We start from the raw sequence: 19,900 nt of genomic DNA, 5'->3' as shown, positions 1-19,900 counted from the left end.
CGTGACTGTGTGAGTCAGTTCTCCTAATAAACTCACTTTCATGTACACATATATCCTATTATTTCTGTTCCTTTAGATAACCCTGACTAATGCAGGATATAAAGCTGAATTGTTAGTCATGTATTTCTGATTCGTTGGCTAATGCTATTTATTCCATAATTTGGTGTTTCCTCTAAGAATGTACAATGCTGAAATTGTTACACATTAGATGTTATACATACTAAAGTCTACTTTTGAATTTCTTTGTTTTGTAAATGCATCTGCTAACAATGTTATGAATATTACAACTTACGATAAAGCTCTGTGTATCTACCCCACTTACCTGACAGTCACATTTTCACTCCCTGATCTTCCTTTTTCTGAACCAAATGTCTACTATTAATTCCTAGATAAATTTGAATTTATTTTTCAAGTTTTTGTAAAAGTATCAGATTTTTCATTGTACTTATCCCACCAGTTACTCTATCAAATAATTGAAGAAGAAACATTGTGTTTAATATCATTCAATCTTCCTATCCAGAAATTTGCTAGGGACCTGCAACTATATAGTCTACTATGATTTATTTTAAAGTGTTATGTAATTTTCTTCAAACTTTTTCTATGATTATTTGTAGATAGCTTATATTTATTTAGTACCACAATTGCGAAGTAAATCTACTTATTCACTATATCTTGTTATTTATTTTAATTTCTTTCTTTCTTTCTTTCTTTTTTTTTTGAGACAGCATCTCACTCTGTCACCAGGCTGGAATGCAGTGACCCGATCTTGGCTCATTGCAATTTCTGCCTCCCGGGTTCAAGTGATTCTCCTGCCTCAGTCTCCCAAGTAGCTGGAATTAAAGGCATGTGCCACTACGCCCAGCTAAGTTTTGTATTTTTTTTTTGTAGTAGAGACAGGGTTTCACCATGTTGGCCAGGGTGGTCTCGATCTCCTGACCTTGTGATCCGCCCGCCTCAGCCTCCCAAAGTGCTGGGATTACAGGCGTGAGCCACCGCGCCCAGCCCTGTTATTTATTTTCTAGATTTTGCTAGTGTCTAGGAACAGTCCTGATTGTTCCCTTCATTTGGCTCATTGATCAGCAGTCAGCTCCCGGAATTCCTTACAACTGTGTTACTTCCATGCTGGGACCCTCCTGCTTTGGTTCTCTGGAGTCTTTTCTCCTGAAACAAACACAAAGAAACCAACAAACAAAAAATCACAAAAATGAAAAGACATGGACTAAGCATGTAAGTCCTGCATTCTTTAGGGCATGTTGATTCTTTGTCCATTAGCTTTGGTAAAAACCATATCTCTGTCCCCAAGGGACTGAGTGAACCTTGTGAAGTAAAAGATGAAGCTCCCAGATTAGGATCTGGGAAGGCAGCTTGGATACCTTCTAGTTGTCATCCTTGGACACCTGGTGCAAGCTTGTCCAGCCCATGGCCCACAGGTTGCTTGTGGCCCAGGATGGCTTCGAACGTGGCCCAACACAAATTTGTAAACTTTCTTAAAACATTATGAGGTATTTTTGTGATTATTTTTTTAACTCATCAGATATTATTAGTGTTAGCGTATTTTATGTGTGGCCCAAGACAATTCTTATTCCATTGTAGCCCAGGGAAGCCAAAAGATTGGCTATCCCTGCATCTGCAGACTCTCCCACAGATTCTTCAGTGGCCTAGTAGTCAGGCCTGTAAGCACCGGCAGTCTCAGACAGCTTATAGACACCCACTGGCTTGCGGGTTCCCCAGGGATGAAAATCTGGTGTTTGGATCTCTGCATGTTTGTAAAATACCTTCAAGAGTGTGCATATCACACTAGGGCAGGGAGGGAAGAGGAGACCTAATTTTGGCTTCTTCACTACGAACCTTTGACAAGCTGGGCAGAGCTGGTCTGTGTGATCTGGAGAGCCTCAGGGGATGTCTGAGGTCACTGTGGGAAGGCATGAGGCTGTACCCAGACCTAAGGCACTGATTACATGGGAAAACCCTCAGTCTACGCCTTTTGGGAGGACAGTGGCCCTAAATGGTATCTTGCCTTCCTCCTCAGCACAGACCTATAGCACACAGATCCTCTGAGGGGCAACTGGGCTGTTTACTCACTCATTTTTCTCATCCTGGATGGTGTCAAACAGAGGCTTGTTCCTGGTTTCAGGAAGGAGGAGGAAAGCAAAGCCGGAGATGAAGGGGAAGACTCCATAGATGATCCAGGGCAGGGGTGGAGAATATACACTCACGATGATCATGATGGAGCCAGGGCTCCTGCAATATTAGCAAAGGTTGCATTGATTCCCATAGCTCTTGCCCTTTGAGTGGAAACAGCAATACAAGAATATCTGTTAAAAATCCACACAGGCAATTTGTGATTTATCATTTTGCTCTCATTATGGGGAAACATTTAGACACACAGAGGTGACGAAATACTCCTGTGTTTGAAATTTTCACTTTTATTTGCTGGCAATTAATTTTTCAGGTCACAAGTGCATTAGATGCATTTTCATCATCTAGGAAATACTGCTATCCTTTAGCACCAACCTCTTAGGTGACTCAGAAGGTTATGTGGGATGCTATAATACATCAAAGGACTTAACACAGTGGCGAAAAGTCAGCTTGAGATAAAGTTGGTCTATAATTATTTGTGTTTATGACTGTTACAATTTATTTTCTTAACTAACCAGTCTTAGATTTCTTCCCGCAAAAAGTGTCAATTATCTGAGAAAGGTCCATTTTGAACCTAACAGAGCATACATAAGGTTTTGTACCTGATTACGGTGGGAATTACTTCATTTCCATGGGCAAAAGCAAGGGTATTGGCAAGGGAAGACGCTCCTAAGCCCAGCGTTGCCAAAACCTCACACAGCGTCTGCATTTCTGGAGAAAGGAAGAACACAAGGCCTTAGGAAATTTCAGCTGAAGGAATCAGCATCCCCCAAGCTAGAAGTGAAAAGGACTGTATTGGAGGTGTTCGCAAGGTTAAAATGTACTGTCGGGAAACTGCATAGGGGCAAAGAATGTGCAGTGGCTGATAGCTGAGAAATGTGATTTATCTTCACCTTGTGGCTTAAACAGTGAATAAAAAGGATCTGAGCTATTACTTCACTTCTCACTATATATCAGAGATACGCCATAGCAAGAGAGAGGCATGTAAGTTGAGCTGAATGCTTTTTCATTTATTCCGTCCAGGGACTCCTCTGCCTACCTGGTAGAACTGTCATGTGTGCGATACTTGGGAGTGTAAGACCCATCCATGTTCTCCTGGCCTTTAAAACCTAGGTACATACACAGTATTGACATGGGGCTAGGGTTGCAGAAGAGAGTCATAAAAGATCAGGAGTTCTATGTTAGGAGAGAAGCTAGAGAGTATCAGTGTTTTAAGGATCAGGAATAAGGACCTCGAAAAGAGGAAAAAAGTCAGACTTTAGAAAGCATTGAAGGGAAGTTTCAGAGCCTTGTTTCTATCCAGCTGAAGAAATCCTGTAATAGCCTCATGACACTGGAGGGTTCTGTTGCTTTGTAGCACACTTGGATCATTGCTGGCATTCAAGAAGGGGAGTGGAGCACACCAATCTGGGATCCTGTTAAATACATTACTACACTAAGAGTTAGGTGAAGACTGGTGGCCACCTGGGTTCCCTTACTTATTACATATGATCAGTTAATTTCTTAAAATAGAATCTACAAGAGGCTATTAACTGACAATTTCTTCATTTCTACCGTACAGTTCTTTACATAAAGATGGGGCACTTTTGTTCCCTTGAAGTCAAGATGACTCCCCTAAACCAGGATTGTAGTTAAGGTGACCTAATACAAGGCCCACAAGTAGATACATGGGAATTGGGATACTTTGTCACTGAAGCTGTAGTAATAAGAAAGAGCCCGGACAGAGGAAGTAGTAGTATTATGTCCTCATGTTGGGAAACAATGACAAGGCCTATACCTCAATACACATTTAAAGTTTGATCGGCCAAAGAGTAAGTAAGTGATTGCTGTTGTAGAGAAACCGTCAGAAATAAATGGCTTCAGTTTCTTAGTATTTCTTGAATATAATGAGGACAACCATATAATAGAGCCAACCTTTACTCATCTTTAACTCGTTTTCCAGCAACTTCTGGCAGACTCTGTCCCAAATCCCCAGATTGTTGTCAGGAAATCCTGAGAACCCAATTCTCCCTTTCCTTCTGGCTTCAGATAGGTGTGACCAGTACAATCCCTGAGAAAAGAGGGAAAGGCATTTTCTTTCTTCCACCTGTGATCTTTTCTCACCTTGTGGCACAAGTATGATGGCCAGAAGGCAGATTGCCAGGAGGAACATGGGAAGCATCTGGCTTGCTCGACGGTTCGTGTATTTCAGTGCCCAAGGTGCAACACAATTGGCCAAGAGGATGACTGCACCAAAGAGAGTCTGCAACAGGAAAACATTATTCCCCAGATGCTGGACGTTGAGATTAAGGCCTAAATAGGCCATGAAGTTTGCAAATCTGTGGTGATTAAAAAGGAAAGGCACATATTATAATCCGTGCAGCCTCCATCCTACAAATGAGAATAATATTGGCCCAGGCAGCTAGGGATTGTTAAAGTATAAAGGCTGGGTCTATTGCGTGGAATATTTTCTTGCAATGTGATTTTTAAAAATCTATTAAGTGACAATGAGAACATTATGGAACTCTTTGTGAAGAAGTTATTAATACTAGACAAGAGGCTGGAAGTTAGACGCTTAAATATGTTCAGAAAGGGTTACAGACTGCGTCTTATGAAGCATGATAATTTCTGAGGAGTTGTCAAAGGTACCTTTGGTAGCTTCTATTTGATAAAAATGAAACAAAAGTCTTATACTACCTACAAAGATGATGACTAAAGGTGTGGGAAAAGAAGAGAGTTCCATTTGAAAATGGTACCACCTTCCTCCGCAAAAGCACACCACGTCTCAAACTCATATTTCAACCACCAAGTTCTGTCTCTCAAAGCTAAAATAAGTGTCAAAGAGAACTGAAGATACCACAATATGTTGAGTTTTAAATTACCATAAAATGATGGTAAGATGATGATGGTCATAATTGTCATTAATTTTTTGGAAGACAGCCGGGCGCGGTGGCTCAAGCCTGTAATCCCAGCACTTTGGGAGGCCGAGACGGGCGGATCACGAGGTCAGGAGATCGAGACCATCCTGGCTAACACGGTGAAACCCCGTCTCTACTAAAAAAGACAGAAAACTAGCCGGGCGAGGTGGCGGGCGCCTGTAGTCCCAGCTGCTCGGGAGGCTGAGGCAGGAGGATGGCGTGAACCCGGGAGGCGGAGCTTGCAGTGAGCTGAGATCCGGCCACTGCACTCCAGCCTGGGCGGCAGAGCGAGACTCCGCCTCAAAAAAAAAAAAAAAAAAAATTTTTTGGAAGACAGCAAGTGTTTTATGGATGATTAAACTATAGGGCCTGGGATTTACTTATTTATTTATTTATTATAACTAATTGCTTTTATTAGTATTCTAAAGCCAATTTGCTCACATGACAACAAAAACCACTGCAAGACAATTCACTATCCTGAGGGCCATAAAATTAAAAGTAAAAATTTACAGATATTAGTCAAACTCCCAGTGAGTACCTCAGGAGCTGAAATGTCCATTTACCTCCATTACAATCAGAAATGTCACTAAAATGTACAACTTATTGAGTGACAGATTGTATATCCACAGCATTCACTGTGTAGGTGGTCCTGTGTAGTAAATCCAGAATGGAACAAGGAAACCTATTTTTATATTACTTATGTTTAATGGCATATAACCTCGTGATGGTTTTATTAGCATAGAAAGGAGTCAATAATTTTTATTATGTATTCAGTATACATATGTATCTTATTGGAGGGAATTCTTACGATTTTATGTTGTCTCATCATTCATTTTGATTACAAGTTTAACTTTCTCACACCACAGCAGGGTTTAGTCACCCTTGACACAGTTTCTAGTTCTTACGCCACTTCCAAATGGCTCAAGCCAGACGCCAGAGATAACTTAGAGGCATCTCTCCTGGCTAGCTGACTGGGTTCCCTGCTTTCCTGTTGCTTCCTTTGAATGAACTATTCAGGCATTTGCCTGCAAACTTTAAGTGACCCACACCTGATTTCCTTACATAAACTGCTAGTTGCCATGTATTCCTTTTATTATGATTGTTGTTGTTGTTATTTCAATAGCTTTTGGGGAACAGGTGGTGTTTGGTTACACGGATAAGTTCTTTAGTGGTGATTTCCGAGATTTTGGTCTCTCTGCCAGTTTCTTCATTTCCACCTCATCTGACCCGGGGACAGAACGCTGCCCTCCCAATTCATTATTCTCTCCTTTCCCAGGATCTGCAAGTAGACGGCTTTGAATTTGTTTCCTCTTGCGGTGGTGTACTGAATTTACGTTTTCTGTCTGAAAAATTAGGGGCTGTTTCAGGCTGGGTTTTCCCTAGGACTGCAGTGAGAACACAGTGTCAGGCAACCAGAGCCAGAGCAGTGGTCAGGCAGACATAAACTGGACATGGGTCAGATAAGAGCCCCAAGGGCATCTGCCAGTATAAACAAGTTTCCTGTGTGAAGGTTCCCCTGGTCACGGGTCTAACAACTAGGCATCAGGCCATCCACTGAAGGAAAAGTGTTGTGTGAACACTGTAAACCCCTACATCCAGCTCCCATTCCTTTCCTTTTTAGGGCAGGGTTTTTAACCACTCTGGTACTGAAATCTGAATTTAGCTGGGGGCTCTCAAAACACTTATTTATTTTTAAAATATTGTGATAAAAATACGTAACATGAGATTTACCTACTTAACACATATTTAGGTATAGTCCAGTATTAACTGTAAGCATAATGTTGAACAGCAGATTTCCGAGACATTTGCATCTTGCATAACTGATACTTTATGCCTTTAAATGACAACTCCCTATTCCCCTCTGCCCCCGTCCCAGAAAACCACCATTCTACTTTCTGCTTCTATGCATTGACTTTTTTAGATATCTCATATAAGTGAAATCAGACAGTGTTTGTTCTTCTGTGCTAGCCCAAGGTTCATAGCCGTTGGGTATGACCTTTTTCTTTCTTTTTTGAGGCTAATATTCCATTATATGTATATAACATAGTTTGCTTATTCATTCATATGTAAATAATAGTTAAGTTGCTTCCATATTTTGGCAATTGTGAATAATGCTGCAATGAACATATGGGAGTGCAAATATCTCTTCCAAATACTGATTTCAATTCTTTTTTTGAAGAATTGAGATCCCATAAGTGAGAATACCGAATCATATGGTAGTTCTAACCTCCATAGTATCTTCATGGTGGGCGTAGCATTTTATATGGCCACAAACAGTATACAAGGGTTCCAATTTCCCCACATCCTTTGAACACTTCTTATTTCTTGTTTATTTATTTATTTTTGATAATGATAATCCTAATAGGTATAAGATACTATTTCATTTTTTATGTGTTTAATTCTCCATAAAACACTTCATATTTTATATCCTTTTCTTATCTTTTTATCTCTTTTTCTTCCCTAATTGCTCTTGTTAGGATTTCAAGTACTATACTGAATAGAAGTGGTGAGAGTAGAATCCTTATCTTGTTCTTGATCTTAAAGGAAGAGTTTTCAGTTTTTTATTGTTGAGTATAATATTAGTACTAGACTTTTCATATTAGTCATTTATCAGTGAGCTTTATACGTTCCTATGTTCTCATGCTGCTCTTTAGTCCCATTTTTTAAAGTTCAAGGTTTCCCTTTGGAAATAATAATGGAAGTAGGGTGCTGACAGACTCGCTCAACTTTTGTTTGTGTGGGAAAGTATTTCTTTTCGTTATTGAGGGATGGTGTGTAAGATACATTAATTTTTGTTAGCATTTTATTTTTTCATCTCTCTGGACATATCATCCCACTCTCTGTTGGCCTACAAGGTTTCTGCAGAAACCTGCCATCCCCCAATTGTCTTATGGAGGACGTTCTCTTAGTATGCAACAAGTTACTTTATCTTGCTGCTTTCAAAATTCTCTATTTTCTTTGATAATGTAATTAGAAAATGTATTAATATGGAATTCTTTTTTACTTTTATATATTTATTTGGTTTATAGTCTTCTGACTATATTAATTTCACTTAATAGTCTGAAATTCTTAGAATCTGTCCATTTATCCAATTGTCAATTATAAGTCATTGACTTTTTATAACAATCTTTTGTATTGATATATTTTGGAAAGTGTTTTTCTTCTCCTTAAATCTTCCTTCAGGGAAGCTGAAACATAAGTTGATGAGCATGTACATGTGTGAACTTCAAAAAATGGTGAAATGTGAGCAAACATACAAATAGTCTAAAAATGTTAGTGTTTATGGGAATTTTAGTGTACTTAACTTCCAAAATAATTACATATTGAGTGAAGACAGTATAGTTTAAAAGGAAAGTAATATGGTATAATGGCTATAAGTGCAACATTTAATGTCAGATTAGTGTTCAAGTTCTGTATGTACTATTTACTAATTATGTGATCTTTTAAAACATAATTTTACATTTGGTTAAAAAACTTTATTATTATTTTTTTCAACTTTCATTTTAGGTTTGGGGTACACATGTAGGTTTGTTAACATGGGTAAATGTCGCAGTGGAGCCCAAATAGCCAAATCAATCCTAAGCAAAAGGAACAGAGTGAGAGGCATCACACTACCTGATTTCAAACTACACAACAAAGCTACAGTATTGAAAACAGCATGATACTGGCACAAGAGCAGATATATAGACCAATGCAACACATTAATTAGATAACCCAGAAATAAAGCCACATACCTACAACTGCCTGATCTTCAACAAAGCTGAAAAAAGTAAGCAATGGGGAAAGACTCCCTATTCAATAAACGGTGCTTGGATAACTGGCTAGTCATAGGCAAAATTTTGAAACTAGACCCCTTCCTTTGACCATATACAAAATTCAACTCAAAATGGATTAAAGACTTAAATGTAAGATGTAAAAGTGTTAAAAACACAGAAGAAAAGAGGAAATACCACGCTGGACATCAGTCCTGGCAAAGATTTTTTGATAAAGACTCCAAAAGCAATTGCAACAAAACCAAAAATTGAAAAGTGGGAACTAATTAAACCAAGGAGCGTCTGAACAGCAAAGGAAGCTAACACCAGAGTAAACAGACAACCTACAGAATGGGAAGAAATAGTTGCAGGTTATGCATTTGACAAAGGTCTAATGTTTGGAATCTATAAGGGACTCAAATAAAGCAACAATCAAAAAACAAACAAACAAATGAACAAACAAACCCATTAAAAATGGGCAAAGGATATGAACTGACAGTTCTCCAGAGAAGACATACACATGGCCAACAAGCATATAAAAAAACTTATAATAGCATTAATCATTTGAGAAATACAAATCAAAACAATAATGAGATAGCGTCTCACACCAGTCAGAATGGCTGTTATTAAAAAGTCAAAAATTAACATGCTGTTGAGGTTGTGGAGAAAAGGGAACACTAATAAACTGCTGGTGGGAATGCAAATTAGCTCAGCCACCCCAGCTTTGTTCTTTTTGCTTAGGATTTCTTTGGCTTTATGGGTCTTTTTTGATTTTGTGTAAATTTTAGGACTAAAAAAAATTCTGTGAAGAATGTCGGTATTTTGATAGAGATTGCATTGAATCTGTAGATTGCTTTGGGTAATAGGGACATTTTAACAATATTGATTCTTCTAATCCATGCACACAGGATGTCTCTCTATTTTTTGTATCGCTTCAATTTGTTTCATCAATGTTTTATTGTTTTCATTGTAGAAATCTTTCATTTCTTTGGTGTAGTTTATTACTGGGTATTTTACTTCTTGTAACAAATTGCAAATGAGATTGCTTTCTTAATTTGTTTTTCAGATTGCTCTTTATTGAAATATAGTTATGTTAATTATGTTTTATGTTGATTTTGTATCCTGCAACTTTACTGAATTTTTTGTTTATTCAGATAGATTTTTGAGTGAGTCTTTAGGTTTTTGTAAATATAAAATCATATCATATGTAAATGAGGACATTTTGATTTCTTCCTTTCCAATATGGATTCCCTTTATTTTTTTCTCTTGCCTAGTTGCTCTGGGTGGGACTTCCACTACTATATTGAGTAAAAGTGGTGAAAGTGGGCATACTTGTCTTTTACATGATCTTAGAAGTAGAGTTTTCATTTTTTTCCCCATTCTCTATGATGCTACCTGTGGGTTTATTACATATTATCTTATTGTTTTGAGGTATTTTCCTTTTATGCTTAGTTTGTTGAGAGCTTTTATCATAAAGAGAATTTGAATTTTATCAGTTGCTTTTGGCATCTGTTGAAATGATTATATAACATTGATTCTACTAATGTTATGTTTTATGTTTATGGACTTGGCTCTGCAGAACCATTCCTGCATCCCTGGGATGAATCACACTTGATCGTGATGAATGATCTCTTTAATGTGTTTTAAAATTTTGTTTGCTACTATTTTGTGGAGGATTTTTACACCTATGTTCATCAGTGATGTTTTCTTTTTTGTGTGTGTTTGTTTCTGGTTTTGGCATCAGGGTAATTCTGGCCTTGTGAAATGAGTTTGAAAGTATTCCCCCCTCCTTTATTTTCTCAAATAGTTTGAGTACAATAGGTATGAGTTCTTTAAATGTTTGGTAGAATTTAGTTGTTCTGAAGCTATCAGGTTCTCGATTGTTCTTTGATGGGGGACTTTTTATTACTGCTGGTATCTTGCTGCTGGTTATTGCTCTGTTCATGGTTGTATTTCTTAATGTGTCAACTTGGTTCAATCAATGTTCTATGTGTCACAAAAAATTTATCCACCTATTCTAGGGTTTTCCATTTATTGGCATAAAATTGCTCATAATAGCCTCTAATGATCCATTGAATTTCTGTTATGTCAGTTGTAATGTCTCTTTTTTATCATCAGTTTGATTTATTTTTGTTTCCTCTATTTTTTTCTTAGCTTGCATAAAGGTTTGTTGATGTTGTTTATTTTTCACAAAACAACTTTTGACTTTTGTATTTTTTGTGTCAATTTCATTTATTTCTTGCACTGATCTTTATTATTTCTTTCCTGCTACTAATTTTGGGTCTCATTTGTTGTTTTAGTTTTACTCTTTAAGGTGCATCCTAGGCTATTTGAAGTCTTTCTACTGTTTTGAGGTAGGTGTTTATTTCTGTAAACATACCTGTTACTGCTTCTTTTGTCATATCTCAAAGGTTTGGTATATTGTGTTTCCACAATATAAAGAAATTTTTAATTTTCTTCTTAATTTCTTGATTGACCCATTTGTCATTTAGGAGCATATTGTTTAATTTTCAGGTATTTGTATATTTTTCAAAATTCCTTTTGTTATTATTTTATTCCAATGTGATCAGAAAAGGTAACTTGATATGACTGAAATTTTAAAATTTCCTGAGAAGTTTTCTGTTCTAACATGGTCTATCTAAAGAATGTTGCATGTGCTGATGAGAAGAATGTACATCCTGTATTTGTTGAGTAAAATGTTCTGTGTTTATTAAGTCCATTTCATCTATCATGAAAATAAAGTCCAATGCTTCTTTTTTGATTTTCCATCTAGAGGAACTTATCAATGCAGAATGTTGATTGTTGAAATTCCCAACCATTTTTGTACTGGGGTCTATCTCTTTCTTTAGTTCTAGCAATATTTACTTTATATATCTAGGTGTTCCCATGTTGATAACACATACATTTACAATTTTTATATGTTCTTACTGAATTGACCCCTTTATCATTATATAATGATCTCCTTTGTCTGTTTTTACAGTATTGATGTGAAATCTATTTTATTTGATATCACCATAGCAGCTTCTGCTCTTTTTTGACCTCTGTTTGCATGGACTATCTTTTTCCAGCCATTCATTTCTAGTGCAGGTGTGATTTTACAGGCGAAGTACATCACTTGTAGGAACTTAGAATTGGGTCTTGTTTTTTAACCCATTTAGCTACTCCATAACTTTTAATTGGAGAATTTAGTCCATGTACATTCAATGTGATTAATAAGTAAGAATTTATAACTGCCATTTTGTTATTTGTTCTGTGGTTACTTTGTAAGTCCTCTCTATACCTTCTTCCTTTCTTTTTTGTGTGTAAGTGACTTTGTGCAGTAGTATGTTTTAATTTCTTGCTTTTCATTTTTATGTGTCTATTAGAGATTTTTTGCTTTGTGATTAATATGAGGCCTGCAAAAATACCTTATGATAAAGTATTTTAAAGTCTAAATTATTTGCCTTAATACGGATGCATACACTGAAGTAGAAAGTTTATTTGAAGAAATAATAACACAGAATGAGGAGGAGGAGCGAGTTGGCTGAGTAGAAGCCTCTAAGGTCATCTTTCCCACAGGAACAGAAAATTTAACAATTATCTACACACAAAAAGCAGCTTCATAAGAGCCAAAAATAAGGTGGGAGATCACAGTACTTGGTTTTAATTTCATATGACTGAAAGAGGCACTGAAGAGAGTAGGAAAGACTGTCTTGAATTGCCAATGCCAACCCTGCCCATCTCCCAGCAGTGGCTGCCTGGTGCAGAGAATCTTTGTGTGCTTAGGGGATAGAGAGCATTGTGGGACTTTGCATTGGAACTCAGTGCTGCCCTGTCACAGAGGAAAGCAGCACCAGACAGAACTCAGCCAGCAACCATGGAGGGATAATTTAGACCAGCTCTAGCCAGAGGAGAATTGCCCATCCCAGTGGTCAGAATCTGGGTTCTGGCAAGCCTCACCGTCATGGACTAAAGGGCTATGGGGTCTTAAATAAACTTAAAAGACAGTCTTGGCTACAAGGACTGCTATTCCTAGGCAAACCCTGGTGCTGTGCTGGGCCTCGGGTCAGTGAACTCGGGGGACCTGTGATCTAGTGAGAGCCCAGCAGCTTGCAGCTCCAGGAGAGAATTCTCCCTTTGACTTGAGGAGAGGAGAGGGAAGAATAAAGAGGACTTTGTCTTGCAACATGGATACTATTTCAGTCACAGTAGAATAGGGTCCTGGTGCCTGCATTCCAGGACATAGCTCCCAGATGACATCTCCAGACATCTCCAGGGGCAGAAGGGAACCTACTGCCTTGAAGGGAAGGACCCAGGCCTGACAGGATTCATCACCTGCTGACTAAAAAACTTTGGGTCCTCAATAATCATCAGTGGTGGTCAGGTAGTTCACTCAATTGGCCTTGGGTGAGAGACTCTGCATTGTGCTGGCTTCAAGTGTGACCTGGCACATTTCCAGCTGTGATAATTAAGGGGAGACACTCCTTCTACTTGAGAAAAAGAGGCAAGATTAAAGGGGGCTTTGCCTTGCAGCTTAGGTACCAACTCAGTCACAGTAGGATAGAACACCAAGTGGGGTCTTGGGGTCCATAAATCCAAGCCTGGGCTCTTGGATGGCAGTTTTGGACCTGCTCTGGGCCAGAGGGGAGCCCATTTCCCTGAAAGGTAATTCTCAGTCCTGGAAGCAGCATTTACCACAAGCTAACTGAAGAACACTTAGACCTTGAGTGCACATCGGCAATAACGACATAGTACTTACCATAAACCTGGGGTGGTGGTGGCCATGAGATGACTCCTCTGCTTACCGAAAAGGGTGGGAAGAGTGGAAAAGACTTTCTTTTGTGCCTTGGGTTGCCAGGTCAGCCACAGTAAAATAAAACACCAGATAGATTTCAAAGGTTTCTGACTCTAGACCCTGGTTGCTCCATGGCATCTATAGACCCACCTGTGGTTGTGGGGAACTTGCGACCATGAAGGGAATAACATGAACCTAGCCAGCTTTGACACCTGCTGGCTGTAGGGCCCTAGGGCCTTGGGCAAACCTAGGCAGTAGCCAGGCAGTGATTACTATGGGCCTTGGGGGATACCCAGTGCTATACTGGCTTCAGGTCTGATGCCGTGCAGTTCCAGTGGTGGTGGCCACAGGGGTGCTTGTGTTACCCCTCCCCCAGCTCCAGGCAGCTCAGTAGAGACAAAACTCCCATTTCTTTCAGAGAAAGTAAGGGAAGAGGGGGGCAGAGCAAGATGGCTGAATAGGAACAGCTCCAGTCTCCAACTCCCAGCGCGAGCGACACAGAAGACCGGTGATTTCTGCATTTTCAACTGAGGTACTGGGTTCATCTCACTAGGGAGTGCTGGACAATCGGTGCCGACCAGCGAGAGCTGAAGCAGGGCGAGGCATCGCCTCACCTGGGAAGTGCAAGGGGGAAGGGAATCCCTTTTCCTAGCCAGGGGAACTGAGACACACAACACCTGGAAAATCGGGTAACTCCCACCCCAATACCGCACTTAAAGCAAATGGGCACACCAGGAGATTATATCCCACACCTGGCTGGGAGGGTCCCACGCCCACGGAGCCTCCCTCATTGCTAGCACAGCAGTCTGCGATCTAACCGCAAGGCAGCAGCTAGGCTGGGGGAGGCGCGCCCGCCATTGCTGAGACTTAAGTAGGTAAACAAAGCCGCTGGGAAGCTCAAACTGGGTGGAGCTCACAGCAGCTCAAGGAAACCTGCCTGTCTCTGTAGACTCCACCTCTGGGGACAGGGCACAGCTAAACAACAACAAAAGCAGCAGAAACCTCTGCAGACGCAAACGACTCTGTCTGACAGCTTTGAAGAGAGCAGTGGATCTCCCAACACGGAGGTTGAGATCTGAGAAGGGACAGACTGCCTGCTCAAGTGGGTCCCTGACCCCTGAGTAGCCTAACTGGGAGACATCCCCCACTAGGGGCAGTCTGACACCCCACACCTCACAGGGTGGGGTACACCCCTGAGAGGAAGCTTCCAAAGCAAGAATCAGACAGGCACACTCACTGTTCAGCAATATTCTATCTTCTGCAGCCTCTGCTGCTGATACCCAGGCAAACAGGGTCTGGAGTGGACCTCAAGCAATCTCCAACAGACCTACAGCTGAAGGCCCTGACTGTTAGAAGGAAAACTATCAAACAGGAAGGACACCTACACCAAAACCCATCAGTACGTCACCATCAACAAAGACCAGAGGCAGATAAAACCACAAAGATGGGGAAAAAGCAGGGCAGAAAAGCTGGAAATTCAAAAAATAAGAGTGCATCTCCCCCGGCAAAGGAGCGCAGCTCATCGCCAGCAATGGATCAAAGCTGGACGGAGAATGACTTTGACGAGATGAGAGAAGAAGGCTTCAGTCCATCAAACTTCTCAGAGCTAAAGGAGGAATTACGTACCCAGCGCAAAGAAACTAAAAATCTTGAAAAAAAAGTGGAAGAATTGATAGCCAGAGTAATTAATGCAGAGAAGGTCATAAACGAAATGAAAGAGATGAAAACCATGACACGAGAAATACGTGACAAATGCACAAGCTTCAGTAACCGACTCGATCAACTGGAAGAAAGAGTATCAGCGATTGAGGATCAAATGAATGAAATGAAGCGAGAAGAGAAACCAAAAGAAAAAAGAAGAAAAAGAAATGAACAAAGCCTGCAAGAAGTATGGGATTAGGTAAAAAGACCAAATCTACGTCTGATTGGGGTGCCTGAAAGTAAGGGGGAAAATGGAACCAAGTTGGAAAACACTCTTCAGGATATCATCCAGGAGAACTTCCCCAACCTAGTAGGGCAGGCCAACATTCAAATCCAGGAAATACAGAGAACACCACAAAGATACTCCTCAAGAAGAGCAACTCCAAGACACATAATTGCCAGATTCACCAAAGTTGAAATGAAGGAAAAAATCTTAAGGGCAGCCAGAGAGAAAGGTTGGGTTACCCACAAAGGGAAGCCCATCAGACTCACAGCAGATCTCTCGGCAGAAACTCTCCAAGCCAGAAGAGAGTGGGGGCCAATATTCAACATTCTTAAAGAAAAGAATTTTAAACCCAGAATTTCATATCCAGCCAAACTAAGTTTCATAAGTGAAGGAGAAATAAAATCCTTTACAGATAAGCAAATGCTTAGAGATTTTGTCACCACTAGGCCTGCCTTACAAGAGACCCTGAAGGAAGCACTAAACATGGAAAGGAACAACCGGTACCAGCCATTGCAAAAACATGCCAAAATGTAAAGACCATCAAGGCTAGGAAGAAACTGCATCAACTAACGAGCAAAATAACCAGTTAATATCATAATGGCAGGATCAAGTTCACACAAACAATATTAACCTTAAATGTAAATGGACTAAATGCTCCAATTAAAAGACACAGACTGGCAAACTGGATAAAGAGTCAAGACCCATCAGTCTGCTGTATTCAGGAGACCCATCTCACATGCAGAGACATACATAGGCTCAAAATAAAGGGATAGAGGAAGATTTACCAAGCAAATGGAGAACAAAAAAAAGCAGGGGTTGCAATACTAGTCTCTGATAAAATAGACTTTAAACCATCAAAGATCAAAAGAGACAAAGAAGGCCATTACATAATGGTAAAGGGATCAATTCAACAGGAAGAGATAACTATCCTAAATATATATGCACCCAATACAGGAGCACCCAGATTCATAAAGCAAGTCCTTAGAGACTTACAACGAGACTTAGACTCCCATACAATAATAATGGGAGACTTCAACACTCCACTGTCAACATTAGACAGATCAACGAGACAGAAAGTTAACAAGGATATCCAGGAATTGAACTCATCTCTGCAGCAAGCAGACCTAATAGACATCTATAGAACTCTCCACCCCAAATCAACAGAATATACATTCTTCTCAGCACCACATTGCACTTATTCCAAAATTGACCACATAATTGGAAGTAAAGCACTCCTCAGCAAATGTACAAGAACAGAAATTATAACAAACTGTCTCTCAGACCACAGTGCAATCAAACTAGAACTCAGGACTAAGAAACTCAATCAAAACCGCTCAACTACATGGAAACTGAACAACCTGCTCCTGAATGACTACTGGGTACATAACGAAATGAAGGCAGAAATAAAGATGTTCTTTGAAACCAATGAGAACAAAGATACAACATACCAGAATCTCTGGGACACATTTAAAGCAGTGTGTAGAGGGAAATTTATAGCACTAAATGCCCACAAGAGAAAGCAGGAAAGATCTAAAATTGACACTCTAACATCGCAATTAAAAGAACTAGAGAAGCAAGAGCAAACACATTCGAAAGCTAGCAGAAGGCAAGAAATAACTAAGATCAGAGCAGAACTGAAGGAGATAGAGACACAAAAAACCCTCCAAAAAATCAATGAATCCAGGAGTTGGTTTTTTGAAAAGATCAACAAAATTGACAGACTGCTAGCAAGACTAATAAAGAAGAAGAGAGAGAAGAATCAAATCGACGCAATTAAAAATGATAAAGGGGATATCACCACCGACCCCACAGAAATACAAACTACCATCAGAGAATACTATGAACACCTCTACGCAAATAAACTAGAAAATCTAGAAGAAATGGATAATTTCCTGGACACTTACACTCTTCCAAGACTAATCCAGGAAGAAGTTGAATCCCTGAATAGACCAATAGCAGGCTCTGAAATTGAGGCAATAATTAATAGCCTACCAACCAAAAAAAGTCCAGGACCAGATGGATTCATAGCTGAATTCTACCAGAGGTACAAGGAGGAGCTGGTACCATTCCTTCTGAAACTATTCCAATCAATAGAAAAAGAGGGAATCCTCCCTAACTCATTTTATGAGGCCAACATCATCCTGATACCAAAGCCTGGCAGAGACACAACAAAAAAAGATAATTTTAGACCAATATCCCTGATGAACATCGATGCAAAAATCCTCAATAAAATACTGGCAAACTGGATTCAGCAGCACATCAAAAATCTTATCCACCATGATCAAGTGGGCTTCATCCCTGGGATGCAAGGCTGGTTCAACATTCGCAAATCAATAAACATAATCCAGCATATAAACAGAACCAAAGACAAGAACCACATGATTATCTCAATAGATGCAGAAAAGGCTTTTGACAAAATTCAACAGCCCTTCATGCTAAAAACGCTCAATAAATTCGGTATTGATGGAACGTACCTCAAAATAATAAGAGCTATTTATGACAAACCCACAGCCAATATCATACTGAATGGGCAAAAACTGGAAAAATTCCCTTTGAAAACTGGCACAAGACAGGGATGCCCTCTCTCACCACTCCTATTCAACATAGTGTTGGAAGTTCTGGCTAGGGCAATTAGGCAAGAGAAAGAAATCAGGGGTATTCAGTTAGGAAAAGAAGAAGTCAAATTGTCCCTGTTTGCAGATGACATGATTGTATATTTAGAAAACCCCATTGTCTCAGCCCAAAATCTCCTTAAGCTGATAAGCAACTTCAGCAAAGTCTCAGGATACAAAATTAATGTGCAAAAATCACAAGCATTCTTATACACCAGTAACAGACAAACAGAGAGCCAAATCATGAATGAACTTCCATTCACAATTGCTTCAAAGAGAATAAAATACCTAGGAATCCAACTTACAAGGGATGTAAAAGACCTCTTCAAGGAGAACTACAAACCACTGCTCAGTGAAATAAAAGAGGACACAAACAAATGGAAGAACATACCATGCTCATGGATAGGAAGAATCAATATCGTGAAAATGGCCACACTGCCCAAGGTTATTTATAGATTCAATGCCATCCCCATCAAGCTACCAATGAGTTTCTTCACAGAATTGGAAAAAACTGCTTTAAAGTTCATATGGAACCAAAAAAGAGCCCGCATCTCCAAGACAATCCTAAGTCAAAAGAACAAAGCTGGAGGCATCACACTACCTGACTTCAAACTATACTACAAGGCTACAGTAACCAAAACAGCATGGTACTGGTACCAAAACAGAGATATAGACCAATGGAACAGAACCGAGTCCTCAGAAATAATACCACACATCTACAGCCATCTGATCTTTAACAAACCTGAAAGAAACAAGAAATGGGGAAAGGATTCCCTATTTAATAAATGGTGCTGGGAAAATTGGCTAGCCATAAGTAGAAAGCTGAAACTGGATCCTTTCCTTACTCCTTATACGAAAATTAATTCAAGATGGATTAGAGACTTAAATGTTAGACCTAATACCATAAAAATCCTAGAGGAAAACCTAGGTAGTACCATTCAGGACATAGGCATGGGCAAAGACTTCATGTCTAAAACACCAAAAGCAACGGCAGCAAAAGCCAAAATTGACAAATGGGATCTCATTAAACTAAAGAGCTTCTGCACAGCAAAAGAAACTACCATCAGAGTGAACAGGCAACCTACAGAATGGGAGAAAATTTTTGCAATCTACTCATCTGACAAAGGGCTAATATTCAGAACCTACAAAGAACTCAAACAAATTTACAAGAAAAAAACAAACAACCCCATCAAAAAGTGGGCAAAGGATATGAACAGACATTTCTCAAAAGAAGACATTCATACAGCCAACAGACACATGAAAAAATGCTCATCATCACTGGCCATCAGAGAAATGCAAATCAAAACCACAATGAGATACCATCTCACACCAGTTAGAATGGCGATCATTAAAAAGTCAGGAAACAACAGGTGCTGGAGAGGATGTGGAGAAATAGGAACACTTTTACACTGTTGGTGGGATTGTAAACTAGTTCAACCATTATGGAAAACAGTATGGCGATTCCTCAAGGATCTAGAACTAGATGTACCATATGACCCAGCCATCCCATTACTGGGTATATACCCAAAGGATTATAAATCATGCTGCTATAAAGACACATGCACACGTATGTTTATTGCGGCACTATTCATAATAGCAAAGACTTGGAATCAACCCAAATGTCCATCAGTGACAGACTGGATTAAGAAAATGTGGCACATATACACCACGGAATACTATGCAGCCATAAAAAAGGATGAGTTTGTGTCCTTTGTAGGGACATGGATGCAGCTGGAAACCATCATTCTTAGCAAACTATCACAAGAACAGAAAACCAAACACCGCATGTTCTCACTCAT

General features: G+C 39.5%; 1 protein-coding gene across 2 annotated transcripts in view; it reads right to left on the bottom strand.

Moving 5' to 3' along the window:
• Positions 1 to 907: 907 nt before the first annotated feature.
• The window catches only part of SLC22A9 (solute carrier family 22 member 9), a 66,368-nt gene continuing 47,375 nt past the window's right edge, over positions 908 to 19,900 (bottom strand). The window contains exons 1-4 of one of the 2 annotated variants that reach the window (XR_002516951.2): positions 4,243 to 5,147; positions 2,742 to 2,850; positions 2,083 to 2,285; positions 908 to 1,161 (exon numbers count right to left, since the gene is read on the bottom strand). Coding sequence is in view for 1 of the 2 variants with exons in the window: in XM_031653654.1 (XP_031509514.1) it covers positions 2,222 to 2,285; positions 2,742 to 2,850; positions 4,243 to 4,444 (375 nt within the window). In the remaining variant the exon portion in view is untranslated. Of the gene's footprint in view, positions 1,162 to 1,984; positions 2,286 to 2,741; positions 2,851 to 4,242; positions 5,148 to 19,900 lie in introns of those variants that run through there. The other variant, XM_031653654.1, reaches the window with a different exon arrangement.

The sequence above is a fragment of the Papio anubis genome, chromosome 12 (assembly GCF_008728515.1).
Source record: "Papio anubis isolate 15944 chromosome 12, Panubis1.0, whole genome shotgun sequence".
In the NCBI taxonomy this organism is placed as follows: Eukaryota; Metazoa; Chordata; class Mammalia; order Primates; family Cercopithecidae; genus Papio; species Papio anubis.
Note: the sequence above shows the minus strand (reverse complement) of the source record. Positions and strands in the feature narration are given on the sequence as shown.